Here is a 23146-nt window from a genome sequence, read left to right as displayed (position 1 = left end):
TAACTAAAACTCCCAAGTCCTTTTCCACATCAGTCGTCCCTAGTGTGCTCCCATTTAATACATAATCCCAGGCCAGATTTTTCCTCCCCATGTGCATTACCTTACATTTATCAGTGTTGAACCTCATCTGCCACTTCCCAGCCCAAGCCTCCAACCTATCCAGATCCATTTGTAACAGTGCCCTGTCCTCTATTGTGTTTACCGCTTTACAGAGTTTAGTATCATCTGCAAACATTGCTACTTTACTATTCAACCACTCTTTAAGGTCATTAATGAATATATTAAATAGGACAGGACCCAATACTGACCCCTGTGGTCCCCACTAGTAACAGTCACCCAATCAGAATAAGTACCATTAATAACCACCCTCTGTTTCCTATCACTGAGCCATTCACTTACCCACTTACACACATTCTCTCCCAGCCCCATCCTTCTCATTTTATGCACCAACCGTTTATGAGGAACCGTTTCAAATGCTTTGGAAAAATCCAGATATATGACATCCAGCGATTCTCCCTGGTCCAGTCTGTAGCTCACCTCCTCATAAAAGCTGATCAGGTTAGTTTGACAGGACCGATCCCTCATAAAACTATGCTGATATGGAGTCATACATTAATTTTTATCAATATACTCCAAAATAGCATCTCTTAGAAAACCCTCAAACAATTTACATACAACCGAGGTTAAATTAACAGGTCTATAATTCCCGGGGTCACCTTTTGACCCCTTTTTAAATATTGACACCACATTTGCCATGCGTCGGTCCTGGGTAACAGTCTCTGTCACTATAGAGTCCCTGAATATTAAAATAGGGGTCTGTCTATTACATTACTTAATTCCTTTAGAACACGGGGGTGAATGCCATCTGGACCTGGCGATTTGTCTATTTTGATTTTTTTGTAGGCAGCACTGTACTTCTTCCTGGGTTAGACAGGTGACCTGTACTGGGGAGTTTACCTTATCTCGCTGTAGTTAACCTGGCATTTTATTTTCCTCGGTGAATACTGTACACAGTAATACTGGGAGGTGACAGGAAGTCACTGTCTGAGGTCAGCCCACTGCCCAATGATTTGCTCAGCCTTCTTAATATTGGATAAATGCAGTGCGTAGGGTTTAATTAGCCTCTGAAACCCACCCCTATGTTGTCTCCTGATTCGCCTGGGAGCTGTATGCCACATATGCAAGCAATGATTGGAGAACCTGGGGTCATGTGATCTTGCGGCTAGCTGCAAGGTATGCTGGGCTACACTGGTGTCATCTTAGTGTTCCTAGTACTTACTTAATTTATTTAGGTGCCAAAACACCATGTGTTTTTCACCCCTTCTGCTAATAATAGTGCTGATGCCAAGCTCGCACGAGCCGAGCATTGCAAAGTTAGAAAGTTCTGCTCGGTAAATTTTTTCTAAAGTTCACCAGGCTCAGCACACATATCTCTATTCTTTATCTATCTATCTATCTATCTATCTCATATCTATCTATGCATCTCCTGCAGGCCTGTCTATCAATCTATCTGTCTATCTATCCTATATCTATCTATCTATCTCATATCTATCTATCTATCCCATATCTATCTATCTCATATCTATCTAACCCATCTATCCCATATCTCTCTATGTATCATTCTGTCTATCTATCTCATATCTATCTATCTATCTATCTCATATCTATCTATCTATCTCATATCTACGGTATCTATCTATCTATCTATCTATCTATCTATATATCTATCTCATACCTATCTATCTCATACCTATCTATCTCATATCTATCTATCTCATATCTATCTATCTATCTATCTATCTATCTCCTATCTATCTCATATCTATCTATCTCCTATCTATTTGCCTATCTATCTATTTATCTTCTATCTATCTATCTATCTATCTATCTATCTCATATCTCATATCTATCTATCTATCTATCTCATATCTATCTACCTCATATCTATCTATCTATCTATCTCATATCTATCTATCTATCCCATATCTATCTATTTATCGCCTATCTATCTGTCATCTATCTATCTATCTATCTATCTATCTATCTCATATCTATCTATCTATATAAAATCTATCTGTCTATCTATCTATCTATCTATCTCATATCTATCTCATATCTATCTATTTATCTATCTATCTCATATCTTTCTATCTATCTGTCTCATCATATCTATCTATCTAGCTATCTAGAGAGAGAGAGAAAAGAAGGGCGATTGCAGCACACCAGGAGTTTCAAGTGAAAAAAGGTTTTATTCCAAGTGAACAACCAACGTTTCTGTGGTCTCACACCACCTTTGTCAAGCTTTATCTAGCTAGCTATCTATCTCATATCTACCTATCATCTCATATCTATCTATCTATCTTTCTCATATCTATTATCTCATATCTATCTATCTATCTCATATCTATCTATCTATCTATCTCATATCTATCTATCTATCTATCTATCTATCTCATATCTATCTATCTATCTATCTATCTCATATCTATCTATCTATCTTATATCTATCTATCATCTCATATCTATCTATCTCATATCTATCGATCTATCTCATATCTATCTATCTCATATCTATCATCTCATATCTATCTATCATCTCATATCTATCTATCATCTCATATCTATCTATTTATCTATCTATCTATCTATCTATCTATCTATCTATCACATATTATTCCATAATATTAACCATCCCAGCACATCCACATGTAGATGAAGTTACCCGGTGCAGCATATACCTTATTTTTGGTCATATTTATCCCGATGATAAAAAGCAGCTCGGCTAGGAATAACGCACAGCAGAGATTTTTGTGAATTGTCGTCCTGGTGCTCTGGATTTCGCTGAAGAAGAAGAACGTAAAGATACACAAGGAGAGACAAATCAGGGAGATTATTATCCCAAGCTGGGTGATTCGTGTGAGGACGCTGTGATGAGTGGCCACCTAGAGGAGACAAACACACAGAATAAACAGGATGAGTCAGAGCCGAGCGGGCGACGCGACCTGGATTTAACTATTGACTGAAATGTATAATTAGCTCCGGAGTATACAGCGGGTATATGGGGCTGGAATACATTGTTCTATGTGGTGTCCAACCTGTTGTGAAACTACACGTCCCAGCATGCACGGACAGCCTTTGGAACATTTTCTGGCGTTCTGTATACCTTTAACACAGTGTTTCCGAATCAGTGTGCCTCCGGCTGTTGCAAAACTACAACTCCCAGCATGCCCGGACAGCCTTCGGCTGTCCGGGCGTGTTGGGAGTTGTAGTTTTGCAATAGTCGGAGGCACACTGGTTAGGAAACGCTGCTTTAAAGGGGTACTCCGGTGGAAACCTTTTTTTTTTTTTTTAAATCAACTGGTGCCAGAAAGTTAAATAGATTTGTAAATTACTTCTATTAAAAAATCTTAGTCCTTCCAGTACTTATTAGCTGCTGAATATTACAGAGGAAATTATTTTCTTTTTGGAACACAGAGCTCTCTGTGACATCACGAGCACAGTGCTCTCTGCTGACACCTCTGTGGCATATGTTTTCTATGGGGATTTTCTCCTACTCTGGACAGTTCTTAAAATGGACAGAGGTGTCAGCAGAGAGCACTGTGGTCATGATGTCAGCAGTAGTGTTGCTCGTGAATATTCGCAAAGCAAATTTTATTCGCGAATATCGCATATTCGCGAATTCGCGAATATTCGCGAATACAGCACTATATATTCGTAATTGCGAATATTCGTTTTTTTTTGTTTTTTTTTTCACAGTACACATCACAGTGATCATCCCTCTCTGCTTCCAGCTTGTGTGGTGTAAAGAAGACTGTAATACTACTGTGTGAGACTGGCGTGCAAATTTGCGCATATGCGAAAATTAGCATATGCTAATTTTCGTATATACGAATTTTCGTTTATGCTAATTTTTATTTATTTCACTTTTCGCATATGCTAATTTACGCATACGCGAATTTCCGCATATGCGAAAATAAAACGAGGATATTACGAATATGCGAATATCCGCGAATATATGACGAATATTCGTCCATATATTCGCGAATATTCGCGAATTCGAATATGGCCTATGCTGCTCAACACTAGTCAGCAGTCAGCAGAGAGCTCCGTGTTCCAAAAAGAAAATAATTTCCTCTGTAGTATTCAGCAGCTAATAAGTAATGGAAGGATTAAGATTTTTTAATAGAAGTATTTTACAAATCGATTTAACTTTCTGGCACCAATTGATTTTTTTTTTTTAATCAATTGGTGCCAGAAAGTTAAACAGATTTGTAAATTACTTCTATTAAAAAATCTTAATCCTTCCAGTATTTATTGGCTGCTGAATGCTACAGAGGAAATAATTTTCTTTTTTGGAACACAGAGCTCTCTGCTGACATCATGACCACAGTGCTCTCTGCTGACACCTCTGTCCATTTTAAGAACTGTCCAGAGTAGGAGAAAATCCCCATAGAAAACGTATGCTGCTCTGGACAGTTCCTACAATGAACAGAGATGTCAGCAGAGAGCACTGTGGTCATGATGTAAGCAGAGAGATCTGTGTTCCAAAAAGAAAACCATTTCCTCTGTAGTATACAGACCCTTAAAAGTACTGAAAGGATTAAGATTTTTTAATAGAAGTAATTTACAAATCTGTTTAACTTTCTGGCACCAATTGATTTTTTTTATCAATTGGTGCCAGAAAGTTAAACTGATTTGTAAATTAGGGTAGAAAAACAGACATAGCGCACATCTACAATCTTGTATAATGATCTAATTGCTTCTCAGCATAATATCAAAAACTACCAGGTTGTTAGTATACATTTTTGATCAAAAAGTACAAGCCCACTTGCCACGTCAAGGCCACCTATCCAGAGTGGGTCCCTAACGTCCCTAGCATAAAATGGCGCAGCATTACTTCAATTAAAAAATCTTAATCCTTCCAGTACTTATTGGCTGCTGAATGCTACAGAGTAAATAATTTTCTTTTTTGGAACACAGAGCTCTCTGCTGACATCATTACCACAGTGCTCTCTGCTGACACCTCTGTTCATTTTAAGAACTGTCCAGAGTAGGAGAAAATCCCCATAGAAAACATATGCTGCTCTGGACAGTTCCTAATATGGACAGAGATGTCAACAGAGAGCATTGTGGTCATGATGTCAGCAGAGAGCTCTGTGTTCCAAAAAGAAAATAATTTCCTTTGTAGTATTCAGCCGCTAATAAGTACTGGAAGGATTAAGACTGGGACAAAGTCCGGCAAGTACGGGCTGGACTTGCACTTCTCTGTGATCTCTCCTGTCCTATCAGACTGCAACAAACAGAGAAGAGGGGGTTACAGAGCAGCCTGCAGTGATTGGATGAAGAGACCCAGCACAGCAGACTCTGGGAGGAAGTAAATGCATGGTGAGTGAGGGTGGGCTCAATGTTTGCCTCGGACATGCCCCCTTCCTGAGCAGTGGATGTCAGAATAAGTAAGCAGCAGAACAAAGGGATTTGTGAACCAAATACAGAAGTTAGATGCATAAAAAAGACAAGTAAAGCATCTACATGACCTAGTGAGTAACATATATAAGCATTATTTCTGTGATATGACAGGTACGCTTCAAAGGGCTTTTCCCATCTTGGCGTTTCCTTTCCCCTCTTTCTGCCTGTTTTTGTTTTCCAGGCCCCTCGCTCAGGGGGTTTGGTTGTTTGCGTAGCACCTAGTTAAGTCATTGGGAGCTACGCCAATTACGTAACTGACTTGCGTCAGCTGTTTTCTACCAGCAAAAAGGCTGGAGGGGGCTGGAAAGAGATGTGAATGGCTGCATGCTCATTCAGCTGTCCTGCACAAGCTCCATGTACATATGCATGCTCATCATGGCTGAGCGTGCATGCATTTTCAATGGAGAGATGGGGCGTAAACTTACGCCAAACTCCTCTGGCAAAGTCTTACTTCCCAGAAAGGGTTAAGGTGCCCAATCCTTATCTTTCCATATACTGTAAGGCGCCCATAACAGATCTATCTATCTATCTTACATGTCGGGCTTTGCTTCCCAGGTAGATGGACAACAGTCAATGACTCTTCATCTCATGTAACAATCGCCTCGCACTATGAATTCTTTGTAGATTTTTATGCTGGAAAAGCACTTACGCTATGAAGAAAAATTACGAAACTGCAGAATAAAGAAGCCGTAAGCAAAAGCGGAGATAGATGAAAACTCATTGACTTCATGGAGTCTCCTCAAATCCATTTCTATTAAGCATAAAGTAATCTCTGCAGACACCAATGAGAAAATAATATGAAGTCTGTGATTGGGTTTTTACGTGATCAATAATTAGAGAACATGGAGAATCATTATTTATTTAGAAGCTTGGTATATAGAATTAGAGAAGGAGCCGACGTCAGCGCTTTATGGCAAAGCTGAGCAAACGGTTAAATCCGCTTCTTATGATTCACGTTCAGAGACCTAAACTATATCTCCCAATAGTCTCATAGAATCCGATATAAGAAAGGAGCGGGAGGATTTCGGGGGGGGATTTTTCGGAACTTTCTATCCGTCATCCCATTGATTCTTCATTCTTAAATTTCTATTCCTGTCTGGAAATGCTGGGACTTGTAGTTTTGCAACAGCTTGAGGTACCCTTGTTGGGAGACCAGTGGAAAATTCCCGTGGAAACCCTTTTTTTTTTTAATCAACTGGTGCCAGAAAGTTAAACATATTTGTCAATGACTTCTATTAAAAAAATCTTAATCCTTCCGGTACTTTTTACGGGCTGTATACTACAGAGGAAATTGTTTTCTTTTTGGATTTCTCTGATGTCATGACCACAGTGCTCTCTGCTGACCTCTGCTGTCCATTTTAGGAACTGTCCAGAGCAGCATATGTTCGCTATGGGGATTTTCTCCTACTCTGGACAGTTCCAAAAATGGACAGCAGAGAGCACTGTGGTCGTGCAAAAAGAGAAATCCAAAAAGAAAAGCATTTCTTCTGTAGTATACAGCCCCTAAAAAGTACTGGAAGGATTACGATTTTTTTTTATACAAGTAATTTACAAATCTGTTTAACTTTCTGGCGCCAGTTGATAAAAAAAAAAATAATAATAATAAATTTTTCCACGGGAGTACCTCTTTAAAGAGGAGATTTATCAAAATCTGTCCAGGGCAAAAGTTGCCCAATTGCCCATAGCAACCAATCAGATGGCTTCTTTCATTTTGCAGAGGCCTTGTTAAAAATGAAAGAAGCGAGCTGATTGGTTGCTATGGGCAACTTTTCCTCTTGACAGGTTTTGATAAATCTCCCCCAAAGGGGGAGATTTATCAAAACCTGTCAAGAGGAAAAGTTGCTCAGTTGCCCATAGCAACCAATCAGCTCACTTCAGGGTGTACATTAAGGGTGTATTCACACGTACAGTATCCTGTGCAGATTTGATGCGCAGGATTTTATGTTACAGATTTCAATGTATACTAATTGACTGAACACAGCTTCAAATCCTGCGCATCAAATATGCACCGATACTGTATGTGTGAATAGACCCCAAAGCGGACCTGGCTTTTGACCCTGAATCTGCACATACCTCTTACTAGTTGATTGACCCCTGCAGCGCCAAGATATTACAGTTTAAAAAGATATGCAAATTAGGATTTGTAGCCCAACTCGGCCTCTAGAGTCCAGCCTAGCTCAGCCTCGTCATCACTTAGGGGGAGATTTACCAAAACCTGCCCAAAGGAAAGTTGCTGAGTTGCCCATAGCAACCAATCAGATCGCTTCTTTCATATTTCAGAGGCCGTTTAAAAAATGAAAGAAGCGATCTGATTGGTTGCTATGGGCAACTCAGCAACTTTTCCTCTGGACAGGTTTTGATAAATCTCCCCCTTAGTCAATCCAATGTGCACTAGTCGGCTCCTCTACCCTGCTGACTAACAGGGGAGCAACTAACTAGTGATGGGGCTGAACTGGGCTCTAGGGGAACACCCAGTGGGTTTCAAAGCCTAATTTGCATATCTCTTTAAACTCTGATATCTCGGTCAATTAAAGGGGTTCTCCGGTGCTTAAACATCTTATCCCCTATCCAAAGGATAGGGGATAAGATGCCTGATTGCGGGAGTCCCGCCGCTGGGGACCCCCGTGATCATGCACGCGGCACCCCGTTTATAATCAGTCCCCGGAGCGTGTTCGCTCCGGGTCTGATTACCGGCGACTACAGGGCGGCGTGTGACGTCACGCTCCGCCTCGCAATGCAAGCCTAAGGGAGGGGGTGTGATAGCTATCACGCCCCCTCTCGTAGGCTTGCATTGAGGGGCGGAGCGTGACGTCGCACGGGGGCGCAGGCGGGAAGTCACTTGCTGCCCGTCCTGTAGTTGCCCGTAATCAGACCCGGAGCGAACACGCTCCGGGGACTGATTATAAACAGGGTGCCGCATGCATGATGAGCTGCGGGACTCCCGCGATCAGGCATCTTATCCCCTATCCTTTGGATAGGGGATAAGATGTTTAAGCACCGGAGAACCCCTTTAACTTATGAAAGGTCTGTACAGATATTGGGTTAAAGGGGGTATTCCACTGCCCCAGCGTTCAGAACATTTTTGTTCCAAACGTTGGGTGCGGACTGGGGGGGTTGTGGCGTCACGGCCACGTCCCCTCAGTGCAAGTCTATGAGAGGGGGCGTGGCGGCCTCCCATAGACTTGCATTGAGGGGGCATGGCCGTGATGCCATGACCCCCGCAGCCCGCACCGAGCATTCGGAAAAAATTGTTCCGAACACTTGGCAGTGGAGTACCCCTTTAAAACCTGCTGACAGGTTTAAAAACCCCTTTAAAACCTGCTGACCTGCTTTAAATCTTAGCAGGTATTGGCCCAAATAGGGCATAAAGAAAGGGACTATCTTCATAAGTCAACCTTTTGGTGGGAATGGGTATACAGAGAGGAGGGTGACAAGTGTATCCTTTCCTTGGCTTTGGTTCACTGGCTAGCATAACTGTGGCTGAGAGTCTGCAGTACCAGACACAGTCCACATACGAGAGTTATAGAAGGAGGCTTCAACGAATGATGCCGATCTGACCGTGGCGCTGGACACAGAGCATCAAACAGGTGGATAAAAGCAATGGTAGTTTATTCTCCCATCATGCAACGCGTTTCACTGCAACAGCAGCTTCATCAGGCAACAGATCCTGCATCAAACAGGTGGATAAAAGCAATGGTAGTTTATTCTCCCATCATGCAACACATTTCACTGCAACAGCAGCTTCATCAGGCTACAGATCCTGCATCAAACAGGTGGATAAAAGCAATGGTAGTTTATTCTCTCATCATGCAATGCGTTTCACTGCAACAGCAGCTTCATCAGGCTGTCGCCTGATGAAGCTGCTGTTGCAGTGAAACGCGTTGCATGATGGGAGAATAAACTACCATTGCTTTTATCCACTTGTTTGATGCTCTGTATCCAGTGCCACGCTCAGACCGGCGTCCTCCGTTGAAGCCTCCTTCTATATTTCTATGCATTACCGGTCGGCTGCGGACACCATACCTATACGTGATCACCATTGTTGTGTATGCGGCTACACAACCACCGCAGGTGAGCGGTTATTATAGTAATTATGTGTACCTCACAGGTTTATCTTTTATTACACCATGGAGTGCTGTATTTCTTTTTTGTTACACATACGAGAGTGGCGCTGTTTGTTCATTTCAGTTTTGTACGACCCTTTTCATTTACTTTATATTAATGGTTACATTTGTTTAAGAAACTTGACTTTTTGACAACACATAAACTCTATGACAAATCCTCACCTTGTTGTGGCTCATCGGTGACATCAGAATAGCGAAATGTGTGAGGTGGTTACACGTGCAGGATGTGTGACTGGTATTAGAATATTCCACCTCACACCCTTCTGTAGACCATTCTCCCAACAGTGATTCAGGATCATAACTCCAAAATGCACATTTTGCGGTTTCTGTATCCATAGATAGCTGCAAAAAATAGAGACATGGACAAATTTTTATTTTTTTTCTCCTTAAAAATACCAATACGGACACATTACCGACATGTTTCCCTAAAATCTCCCATGGATATGCATGGTCTGAGACACCTGGCATGCACAATGTCATATGCTTCTCTATGGCGTCCCATACAGCACTGTATTATGAGGTGGGAATATCTTGTAAATTAGTATAATATGATGTCCCCTGAAGCATGATAATACTTTTTTGGATCCCATGTGTTGAATTCTATATAAATCTAATAGAAACCCTCTGTGTGCCTCCACATAAAGCAGAGGTATACAGAGGTGCAATATGGCCTCATAGATGTCTACGGCAGGTTTGTATAGCAGTGTGACCCATGTGTTTGTCAACAGCGAAACAAGCCATGGGGCCCCATTCCATCACGTTCCAGTCTAAGGCTCACAGGTTTAATGCACACAGTAATGTAAAACTACAGGTATAATACACACAATCGTGTCACAATACTGGTATCATTTTTACAGTGACATCACAGAACTGGGGTAATACACAGTGATGCCACAGTACAGGGGATAATAAATACAAAAATTGCAGTGATATCACAGTACAGTAATATTAAACACAGTGATGTCATAGTACAGGAATAATAAATACAATAATGTCACAGTACTGGTGTAATGCACACAGTGATGTCACAGTTAGGAATAATACCTACCGTGATTTCACAGTACAGTAATATAAAACACAGTGATGTCATAGTACTGATACAATACACACCATGATGTCATAGTATAGGAAGAATACCCACAGTGATGTCACAGTACAGGAATAATAAACACACAGTGATGTCACCATATAGGGATAATAAACACACAGTGATGTCCCAGTACAGGGATTATTACACACAGTGATGTCACAGTATAAGGAATATACACACAGTGATGTCACAGTACAGGGATAATACACACAGTGATGTCACAGTACAGGGATAATACACACAGTGATGTCACAGTACAGAAATAATATACACAGTGATGTCACAGTACAGGGATAATACACAGTGATGTCACAGTACAGGGATAATACACACAGTGATGTCACAGTACAGGTATAATACACACAGTGATGGCAGAGTACAGGGATAATATACACAGGGATGTCACAGTACAGGGATAATACACACAGTGATGTCACAGTACAGGGATAATACACACAGTGATGTCACAGTACAGGGATAATACACACAGTGATGTCACAGTACAGGTATAATACACACAGTGATGGCAGAGTACAGGGATAATACACACAGTGATGTCACAGTACAGGGATTATACACACAGTGATGTCACAGTACAGGGATAATACACACAGTGATGTCACAGTACAGAAATAATATACACAGTGATGTCACAGTACAGGGATAATACACAGCGATGTCACAGTACAGGGATAATACACAGTGATGTCACAGTACAGGGATAATACACACAGTGATGTCACAGCAGAGGGATAATACACAGTGATGTCACAATACAGGGATAATATACACAGTGATGTCACAGTACAGGGATAATATACACAGTGATGTCACAGTACAGGGATTATTACACACAGTGATGTCACAGTATAAGGAAAATACACACAGTGATGTCACAGTACAGGTATAATACACACAGTGATGGCAGAGTACAGGGATAATACACAGGGATGTCACAGTACAGGGATAATACACACAGTGATGTCAAAGTACAGGCATAATACACAGTGATGTCACAGTACAGGGATACTACACAGTGATGTCACAGTACAGAGATAATACACAGTGATGTCACAGTACAGGGATAATACACACAGTGATGTCACAGTACAGGGATAATATACACAGTGATGTCACAGTACAGGGATACTACACAGTGATGTCACAGTACAGAGATAATACACAGTGATGTCACAGTACATGGATAATACACACAGTGATGTCACAGTACAGGGATAATATACACAGTGATGTCACAGTACAGGGATAATACACAGTGATGTCACAGTACATGGATAATAGACACAGTGATGTCACAGTACAAGGATAATACACACAGTGATGTCACAGTACTGGCATAATGAACACAGTGGTGTCTCAGTTCTAGTATAATACACAGTGATGTCACAGTACTGGGATAATCTATTCAGTGACATGGCGAGAAGGGGCACCATTCTAGTTGGTCCTGTTCCTTTTTCTATTGGCAAAAAACTGCACAGAACTCCTCTCTCCAGGGAACTGCATTGTCAGCAAATTAATGGAGGGTGGTACTGACCAAATGGATTGGTACACACCTCATTCAATCCAATGACCCGAATTTAGTCACTTATGGGGCCCAGATTTATCAAACTGTGTGAGAGAAAAAGTGGAGAGATGTTTCCACAGAGACCAATCACAGTTCAGCTTTCACTTTACCTCAGCTCATTAGCTGAGCTGTGATTGGTCGCTCTGGGAAAGTCCCTCCACTTTCTCTCTCTCACAGTTTGATAAATCTGGGCCCTAGAAACTATGTTGAGGCCATTTTCCAGGCGTATCTAAGTTTTGCACTGAACAGCCTGGTTTGCTACACCGGATACTTTCGGGAAATGAACCCAAAGCAGTCACTGGTGACCATGTTTGGGTCTTTGAACTGAATGGGGTCCATACTGATCCAAGCCTGTATACATTGGCAGCCAATACTGAGATTCTGCTGAAGTATCCATGCCTCAGTGGCACAAATTGCAATGTGAACCTGGCCTTATGCCGCCACCTAGTCCATATTCACTGTAACATAGTCGCCTATAGGGTTTCTGCAGGAATAAATCACTTTTAAACTTCCAGAAAGTTTTAATTCTTCAATCAAGTTTCCATAGAAACCGCCCTACGAAATATAAGTCACATCAATTACAGCCATAACTGGAATCCTCTTTGCCGAAATGGGAATTGCCGAAATTTCAGGGAAGCGCACATACGGTATAGCGGTATAATAAGGAGACAAATCCACACCTCTCTCCGCACATCCGTGCTGCTGGAATTAATACTCCCTTATCTCTCGTAGCTGATTGTGGCTGAATACAGACAACAGCCTTGTTTTCATTTTTACTAAGCATTAAAGACGATTGTAATTTCGCCGCGTTCTGATTTAGCAGACGGTACTGTACGCCGCTTTATAATAGTCTGCCAGGCTGATGAAATTATCGGATTGTGCAGAAAAGTCTGTAATTATATACATTGAAAGTTCTTCCAGTACTAATTCAATAAGGCTTATTTACCTGTCTAGAGATAGGAAGATTTACAGCCCCGACGTTCTTTCAAGTCTTTCTATGGGATATGTTTAATTCTCTTTTTATTATCACCATTAAGCTGATAAGGAATACTGACAGATTTCTTACCTGCTATTTAACTCATACGTATACTGTCTCCTACTGCATAATCAGGCACATAGTGGTAAGGAAGAGCTGGGTGGGTGCCAGGGTGGGTGCCAACCAACTACTCTGCCTTAAAGGAGAATTATTATGCATGAAAACTTTTCTGCTATCCAAAGGATCGCGGGGATGTCCGACCATTGGGACCCATCGCCATCTCCTGCATGGGGCCCTGGCTCTCCCTGGGAACGGAGTGTGTGGACTCCCGCACGAAGCGGTGGCCAACACGTCCCCTTCACGTATCTCTATGGGAGAGCCGATAGGCTCTCCCATAGAGATACGTGGAGAGGGCGGGTCAGCTGCTGCTTCGTGCTAGGGTCATCACGCCCATGCTCTCCATGGGATTTGGGCGCGTCGACTCCCCGCACAAAGCGGCAGCTGACACGCCACCTCCACGTATCTCTATGGTAGAGAAGGGGGTGTGTCAGCTGCCGCTTCGTGCTGGGGTCATCACACCCATGCTCTCCATGGGATTTGGGCGTGTCGACTCCCCGCACGAAGCGGCAGCTGACACACCCCTCCACGTATCTCTATGGTAGAGAAGGGGGCGTGTCAGCTGCCGCTTCGTGCTGGGGTCATCACACCCATGTTCTCCAAGGGATTTGGGCATGTCGACTCCCCGCACGAAGCGGCAGCTGACACACCCCTCCACGTATCTCTATGGTAGAGAAGGGGGCGTGTCAGCTGCCGCTTCGTGCTGGGTCATCACACCCATGCTCTCCATGGGATTTGGGCGTGTCGACTCCCCGCACGAAGTGGCATCTGACACGCCCCTCCAGGTATCTCTATGGGAGAGCCTATCGGCTCTCCCATAGAGATACGTGAAGGGGGCGTATCGGCCACCGCTTCGTGCGGGAGTCGACACACTACATTCCCGGGGAGAGCCAGGGCCCCATGCAGGAGATGGCGATGGGTTCCCATTCGTGCGGGGAGTCAACACACCCAAATCCCATGGAGAGCGTGGGCGTGATGACCCCAGCACGAAGCGGTGGCCGACACGCCCCTCCATGTATCTCTATGAGAGAGACTATTGGCTCCAATTCCCAGGGAGAGCAAGTGCGTTTTGGCCCCCCGCACAAAGCGAAGGCCAACAAGCTCCTTCATGTATCCCATAGAGATATATGAAGGGGGCGTGTGGGCCACCACTTCGTGCTGGGGGCGTGTCAACTGCCGCTTCGTGCTGGGGTCATCACGCCCATGCTCTCCATGGGATTTGGGCATGTCGACTCCCCGCAGGAAGCGGCAGCTGACACACCCCTCCACATATCTCTATGGTAGAGAAGGGGGCGTGTCAGCTGCCGCTTCGTGCTGGGTCATCACACCCATGCTCTCCATGGGATTTGGGCGTGTCGACTCCCCGCACGAAGTGGCATCTGACACGCCCCTCCAGGTATCTCTATGGGAGAGCCTATCGGCTCTCCCATAGAGATACGTGAAGGGGGCGTATCGGCCACCGCTTCGTGCGGGAGTCGACACACTACATTCCCGGGGAGAGCCAGGGCCCCATGCAGGAGATGGCGATGGGTTCCCATTCGTGCGGGGAGTCAACACACCCAAATCCCATGGAGAGCGTGGGCGTGATGACCCCAGCACGAAGCGGTGGCCGACACGCCCCTCCATGTATCTCTATGAGAGAGACTATTGGCTCCAATTCCCAGGGAGAGCAAGTGCGTTTTGGCCCCCCGCACAAAGCGAAGGCCAACAAGCTCCTTCATGTATCCCATAGAGATATATGAAGGGGGCGTGTGGGCCACCACTTCGTGCTGGGGGCGTGTCAACTGCCGCTTCGTGCTGGGGTCATCACGCCCATGCTCTCCATGGGATTTGGGCATGTCGACTCCCCGCACGAAGCGGCAGCTGACACGCCCCCTCCACTAGTGTTGAGCGGCATAGGCCATATTCGAATTTGCGATATTTCTCAAATGTATGGACGAATATTCGTCATATATTCGCTAAATTTGCATATTCATAATATTTGCGTTTTATTTTCGCATATGTGAAAATTAGCATATACAAAAATTAGTATAAGCGAAAATTCGCACGTCAGTGTCACACAGTAGTATTAGAACCTTCTTTACACCACACAAGCTGGAAGCAGGGAGGGATGATCACTGTGATGTGTAGTGTTGCTCGCGAATATTCGCAATGCGAATTTGCATATACTAATTTTCGCATGTGCGAATTTTCGCTTACGCTTATTTTTGTAAATGCTAATTTTCGCATATACGAATTTTTGCTTATGCAAATTTTCGCATATGCGAAAATAAAACGCGAATATTACGAATATGCAAATTTAGCGAATATATGACGAATATTCGTCCATATATTTGCGAATATTCGCGAATTCAAATATGGCCTATGCCGCTCAACACTAGTGATGTGTACTGTGAAAAAAAAAAAAAAAGAATATTCATAATTACGAATATATAGTGCTATATTCGCGAATATTCGCGAATTCGCAAATATGCGATATAAAATTCGCATTGCGAATATTCGCGAGCAACACTACCCTCCACGTATCTCTATGGGAGAGCCAATCGGCTCTCCCATAGAGATACGTGAAGGGAGCGTGTCGACTGCCGCTTCGTGCGGTAGTCGACACACTCCATTCCCGGGGAGAGCCAGGGCCCCATGAAGGAGATGGCGATGGGTCCCGGGGAGTCAACACGCCCAAATCCCATGGAGAGCATGGGCGTGATGCCCCCAGCATGAAGCGGCGGCCGACACGCCCCTCCATGTATCTCTATGAGAGAGCCTATTGGCTCCAATTCCCAGGGAGAGCAAGTGCGTTTTGACCCCCCGCACAAAGCGAAGGCCAACACGCCCCTTCATGTATCCCATAGAGAAAGCCAGGGTCCGGTGCAGGAGATCGTGGTGGGTGGCAGCGGTCAGACCCCATGATCTAAAACTTATCCCTTATCTTTTGAATAGGGGATACAGTTTCTTGCATGATATATCTCCTTTAACCCGTTCCCAACCTCCACCCCCCCTAAATTTGTTTTTTGCCCTATGTTTTTTGTAGTGTTGAGCGGCATAGGCCATATTCGAATTCGCGAATATTCGCGAATATATGGACGACTATTCGTCATATTCGCGAATATTCGTCATATTCTCGTTTTATTTTCGCATAGGCGAATATTCGCGTGTACGAAAATTAACATATACGAAAATTTGCATATACAAAAATTAGCATAAACGAAAATTCGCATATGCGAAAATTAGCATATGTTAATTTTCGCATATGCGGAAATTCGCACACCAGTCTCACACAGTAGTATTAGAGCCTTCTTACACCACATAAGCTGGAAGCAGAGAGGGATGATCACTGTGAAAAAAAAACAAAAAACGAATGTTCGTAATTACGAATATATAGCGCTATATTCGCGAATATTCGCGAATATGCGATATTCGCGAATAAAATTCGAATTGCGAATATTCGCGAGCAACACTAGTTTTCTGCCATTATATTAGGACTTATATTTTGTAGGACTTGCTGCACCTTTTACTGGCACTCTTTATTTTACAAAGCCAGAAAAAAAAGAAAAAATGGAATTGCACAAATTTATGGGAAAATAATTGTTTCAGCTTTTCCCCCATATGGTAAACCTGAGGTGTTAAATGTATTCTACTGATACCAGATTTAAATAATTTGTTTTTGTTTTGTTTCACTATAAATGAATGAAAAAATTATAAAAAAAATAAGTGTATTGCCAGGTTTTGACCCCTATTTTTAAATTCTCCACCTACAGAGATGCTTTTTGTGTTGTGAGCTGTAGTTTAGATTTTTTGAAAACTTGTTGTGTTTGCGCCGTTGCCTTTGATGTGATAACTTCATAGGTAAGAAAATTTTGCCTGCGGCGATACCAAATCAAAATTTTGTCCACATTTTTTTTTTCTCTTGGAAAATGGGAAAAAGGGGGTGATTTGAATTTTTATTGGGGTGGGGGGTGTTATTTTTTTTTAAACTTTTTTTTTACCACTTTTTTAAATTTTTGTTCCCCCCCAGGGGCCTTTTATAAGCAATCGTTTGATTGCTTGTATAGATCAATTTTCTATTGGATCAGTGCTCTATTGGTAAAGCCTGGGTCTTAGTCTGGTACTTATCTGTACTTAGTCTGGTACTTATCTGTACCCCACAATTACATTGCATCAGACCATTAGATGCCAGGGATTTGTGGCAAAAACAGATTAAATGCAGCGATCACCATTGATCGTTGCCTTTAAAGGGGTACTCCGTTAGAAAACTTTTTTTTTTTTTTATCAACTGGTGCCAGAAAGTTAAACAGATTTGTAAATTACTTCTATTAAAAAATCTTAATCCTACTGTGTACTTATTAGCTGCTGGATACTACAGAGGAAATTCTTTTCTTTTTGGAACACAGAGCTTTCGGCTGACATCATGAGCACAGTGCTCTCTGCTGACACCTCTGTCCATTTTAAGAACTGTCCAGAGTAGGCGAAAATCCCAATAGCAAACATATGCTGCTCCGGACAGTTCCTAAAATGGACAGAGATGTCAGCAGAGAGCACTGTGCTCGTGATGCCAGCAGAGAGCTCTGTGTTCCAAAAAGAAAAGAATTTCCTCTGTAGTATTCAGCAGCTAATAAGTACTGGAAGGATTAAGATTTTTTAATAGAAGTAATTTACAAATCTGTTTTACTTTCTGGCACCAGTTGATTTAAAAAAAAAAAAAAGTTTTCCACCGAAGTACCCATTTAAACAGTACAGTTTCCTAAGCATAGAAAGCTTTTCCTTTATTCACGGAACTAACTTTACTGGGTGCTACTTATGCCCAAGTGGACTTATTGCCTCATAGTCGCTACAGAGCTGCATAGCCTGGATGTAATTCTGTTGCTGAATAATGCTGAGACTACCTGCTAAGGGAGAGGGAAAGAGCGCTGCCTTTGCTCAAGGTCTAACATTGCAGCTGTTGAGCATGGACAAAATACTGGTAACATGGGCAACTTAAAGTGCTTAGGCTGGGTTCACACCACGTTTTTGTATACAGTTCCCGTATATGTTTTCAATCTGAAAACCGTATGGAACCGTATTGAAAACCGTATGCATTGACTCTCCATTGAAAACTGTATGCCAAAAGATGCATCAGGTTGTGTACGTTTTGCGTCCTGTACGGTTTTGTAATTTTTTTTCCAGTACCCAAAACCGTAGCCTACCATGGTACTTGGTCCGGGTGAAAAAACGTATTGAAACATATTTTTTTGGGAGTCAATGGGAACCGTACAGAACCGTATATATGCGTACGGTTCCATGCGGGTTTCACCATATGTTTTTTTTTACTTTGCACAGTTTTTTTCTTGGAATTTCAATCAAACAAGTGAAACTTTATTCATAATGGAGTGAAAAGTTAAAAACATATAATTTTTTTTTCTTAAAAAACGGATGCAACCGGACATCATATTTCAAACCATATATGGGTTAAAATTTGTACACGCATTTTGATAAAGTTTAGTCGGGTTTTGAGGAATCCATTTTTTTAAATCAAAAACCTGATAAGGGAAGTGTATTGCAAAAACATGGTGTGAACCCAGCCTTAAAGTGTAGCTGTCATTCAGACAACTTTGCATGAATGAATTGTGCAAGTGAATATATATATATATATATATATATATATATATATATATTTATAAATGGTCATAGAAGAATGCAAAGATTATCCGCACTCACCGCATAAATAGTGACTCGATGCTCCTAGTTAGAGACGCCAAAAGATCTGGATAGCAGACGGTGCATAACGGCCAGATAGTGAGGCGATTACCGGCAATTACGCACCGATTGCGCTTCTTCCAGCCGGAAGAAGCGCAATCGGCACATAATTGCCGGTAATCGCCTCACTATCTGAGCGCTATTCACCGTCTGCTATCCAGATCTGTTGGCGTCTCTATCTAGGAGCATCGAGTCACTATTTATGCGGTGAGTGCGGATAATCTTTGCATTCTTCTATGACCATTTATCTGACACTTCTATTTTTGTCATTTGTTTCCAGATCCACCGCCGACTCTTATATGTATTTTTCATTGCTGCACTGACCTGAGATAAGTTAACCCTTGAGTTACGTTGCTAAGACGGTGGTGCCATTCCTTGTTTCTCTCTACATTTGTATATAGTAATATATACATAGTAATCCATAAATCTATAGAGCAGAGTAAAGGCAGATTTTGAGGGATCGACACTGTCCATAGAAGTCTTTTGGAAAGAAAGGAGGGATGAATGAAGGGGGGAGGAGGTGATGGAACAGAAACACAGATAAAGACCCTGGTGGATTCTGTCCCAGCCTAGAGGTGGATTTACAGGTTAGACTGCTCAAATACTGCTCTATAATATAAGGAAAACACATGCGTGTGGCATTACACATGACCACCTCATCAATGTCCCACAGTTGTAGCAATCAGAATTGGTAACTAGGAGCGTGAAATCACAAGCTCAGTTCAGAGGTGCTAAGTCCCATGAAGCACAAAAAGCTGAACGATATGAACATGTAGCTAGAAAAATGGATAGCACTCATCGGTTTGCTTCTGTGCAAAAACATCTTCTTTTATTGTGCAATCACCATGAGATGATACAAAGTAGTTAGCAACATGCGAGGGCAGAAGGCACAGATGCCGGGCTTTACCAACTCTGGTGAGTGCTATCCATTTTTCTAGCTATGTGTTCATACTGCTCTATAATGTCCTCCAGGCTGCTGCTACTTTTGATGGTTTGCGGTTGGATATTCCGCCATGCACAATACAAGCTATCTAAAGGTCACTCTTAATGGGTTGCAGTCTGGGCCACTTTTGGGACAAAGTGTACCCCAACTTACTTTTATTGAGTGTGATGCAGCTCAGTCCGCTGAGTGTGATGCAGCAAATTATAGTTGTGTGACTACTGTTGTGGACAAAATTACACTGTGTAGCCTCAGCCTTAGACTCTAATTTGTCAAAATTGTTAGGTTGATTGTTGTTGTTTCTTACCTTTCTTTCAGCAGCATGCAGCTTAACACACAGGATCTTTTAAAACTGTCTTTAGCGGCGTGAGTCCAAGGTTTCAATCAGGACAGAAACCTTGGTTATATAAGTTTAATGGAAGGTACTTAGTGGCATTTTTCACCCATAGGCATCAAACCTGTACCGCACAGTATTTATTATTTGGCCTCCGTCCGGTGAACGAAGGCCAATGGATCTGCCTGACACATGCTCTCAGCGCTTTCCCAGCATGGACGACAAACAGGTCAATAAAAAACAAGGTGATAAAACCTATTGCTCCAATGTAATGTAATACAATTAGTAAGACACAGAAATGTACCCACCTCTAAATGTTTTAAAACAAATATGATTTTTTCCAGTTGGTAAAGTGTCGAAGGATTAGAGTTGATCGCTGCTGCAATTACGGGGGAATTTACAATCTCGCTGGCTTCAAAATCATCGTCATTTTCTGCCTTGTTTTCAGGTGATAGAAGGAGAGATCCGATGCTGTCATACCGCAGAAACACGATACTGACTGTACCTGGTATCAATAAAAGAACATATAGACACCTGTCAGCAGATCAGAAGCTGGAGCATTGGGGCCTGTCATTGTTGTTTTACCTAAAATAGACATTCTCATACATACACACAGCATAAGTATATGTGGTGGCCCAGTACGGGAGCCACAGTCAATTGCAAGTAAGCTACAGTCATAGCCTTGTCAGTCATCAAAGTCAAGTCAGTCCCTGTCAGCAACTGTCAAGTCAGCGTGGCCTGCATTAAATTGTCCAGTCCTATTACAAGTCCCAGCAAGCCCTTAAAGGGGTACTCCGCCCCTAGCATCTTATCCCCTATCCAAAGGATAGGGGATAAGATGTCAGATTGAAGGGGTCCCGCCGCTGGGGACCCACGGGATCTCTTCTGCAGCACCCCGCTATCATTACTGCACAGAGCAAACTCGCTCTGTGTGTAATGACCGGCGATACAGGGGCCGGTGCATAGTGGTGTCACGGCTCCGCCCCCTCATGATGACACGGCCCGCCCCCGCAATACAAGTCTATGGGAGGGGGCTTGGTGGCCATGTCATGATACTCCGCCCCCTGTATCACCAGTCATTACGCACAGAGCGAGTTTGCTCTGTGCAGTAATGATAGCAGGCGCTGCAGTGGAGATCCCGGGGGTCCCTAGCGGCGGGACCCTCGCGATCTGACATCTTATCCCCTATCCTTTGGATAGGGGATAAGATCCTAGGGGCAGAGTACCCCTTTAAGGTCTCTGAGTCACTGGTCACCTCTGTGGGTCCTGGCTGAACTGTATAGACTTTACCATCTGTCTAACCCCAGTAAAGCTACCGTAACTTGTCGTCAGAGTAATTATTGCCCCCGTGCCTAGTCCAGGATCAAGCGTTATACCTTTGGGGGATATTGATGATAAACCACACCCTGGCATCATGAATACAAGGGGTTAATGCCTTCTGCCCCTATGGTAATTCCATCTGCCCTTCGCATCACACCTTCTACCACATATAGAATATACAGAGTGCAGTACATAATACATGCATCAAAACAAGATTATTGGACAATATACTGAAAGTCAAGGTTAATCATAATACACAATGATGACTATTAACCATCATCTCTTGATAATATTGCGCGCACAACTTCCATGTTAGACTTTTTTTATGGTATTACCATAAGGAGTGCCAAGTGTAGGAGGCTGTAGTGGGTCCACAGAGCTATAGGTACCCCATGTGTCCCAGTATATTATCAATTTACTATCTAGAAGCTCTACACTATGAAGATATATTAAAGTATCCCTGCATTTTCAGGTACTGTCTCAGGATACAGAGAGGCTTCCCTGTGTGTGTACATGAGGAATAGCACTTATTCTGATCATTATATAACCTGAATAGGGCACTTACACCAGTTTTCCCCTCTGCATGTTTTATCTCTAACGTTAGTTTTCCCTCAGCTAGTAGGTATAGACTTGCTGCTATGATGTCTCCTGCACACTGTGCACACACAGAAGAGGAGATCATGTTCCTCTATAGCTCTATAACACACCCTCAGATGCAGCAGCAGAATGGAGGACATTATAGAGCAGTACTAGCTAGTGTAAGCTATAAATCCAGCACTGAGGTGGCATATTACACTTACTACAACAGGCATAGGCAACCTTCGGCACTGCAGATGTTTTGGACTACATCTCCCATGATGCTCTTACAGCCAAAATGCTGACAAAGCATCATGGGAGATGTAGTCCAAAATATCTGCAGTGCCGAAGGTTGCCTATGCCTGTACTACAATGTGCAGTTGTGTCTCTGCGTCACTGTCCACCTCTCCTCCTTATAGATTTCAATGGGCAGCGTGGCCGCTGGGGAAAGGGGGTGTGGTCTCTGAAAAGGGGCATGTTCCCAACATTTTCCCAAAAACCCAAAATATATACTAAGTTTTCCACAGAAAATGTGGTAGATTTGAGCCGAGGAAAATCCTACAGATCAGAGCATGTGTAAAAAAAAAAGCAAAATGTAGGGAAAGTGGAAAATGTAGGGAAACCTTAGTAAATAACGTGGAAAATAAATTGCAGGGAATTAAAACCCACAAAGAAACCTACACAACACTCTTAGTAAATCAGGGCCATTATGTGATCACGGCTTAAATTAGGTCAATTGCACTATATGGAATTTCTGCCCAGAGAAATTCCGGGGGGAGATTCCGATGCAGCAGCCTCCTGTTGTCTTGGATGGGTTTTAGATGCTGAATTTCTCTGATAAAAAATTCCATCAAAGAAATTCAAATCCTGTAATCTGCTTTAAGAATG

General features: G+C 42.8%; 1 protein-coding gene across 3 annotated transcripts in view; it reads right to left on the bottom strand.

Annotated features, from left to right (window-relative positions):
• Window positions 1–23146, bottom strand: part of ADGRL4 (adhesion G protein-coupled receptor L4) — a 190076-nt gene that overhangs the window by 42841 nt on the left and 124089 nt on the right. For all 3 annotated transcript variants that reach the window (XM_056532609.1, XM_056532607.1, XM_056532608.1), the window contains 3 exons: window positions 20671–20867; window positions 9753–9932; window positions 2739–2942 (listed from right to left, as the gene is read on the bottom strand). In XM_056532609.1, the coding sequence (XP_056388584.1) occupies window positions 2739–2942; window positions 9753–9932; window positions 20671–20867 (581 nt within the window). The remainder of the gene's footprint in view (window positions 1–2738; window positions 2943–9752; window positions 9933–20670; window positions 20868–23146) is intronic.

The sequence above is a fragment of the Hyla sarda genome, chromosome 7 (genome assembly GCF_029499605.1).
Source record: "Hyla sarda isolate aHylSar1 chromosome 7, aHylSar1.hap1, whole genome shotgun sequence".
NCBI lineage: Eukaryota > Metazoa > Chordata > Amphibia > Anura > Hylidae > Hyla > Hyla sarda.
Note: the sequence above shows the minus strand (reverse complement) of the source record. Positions and strands in the feature narration are given on the sequence as shown.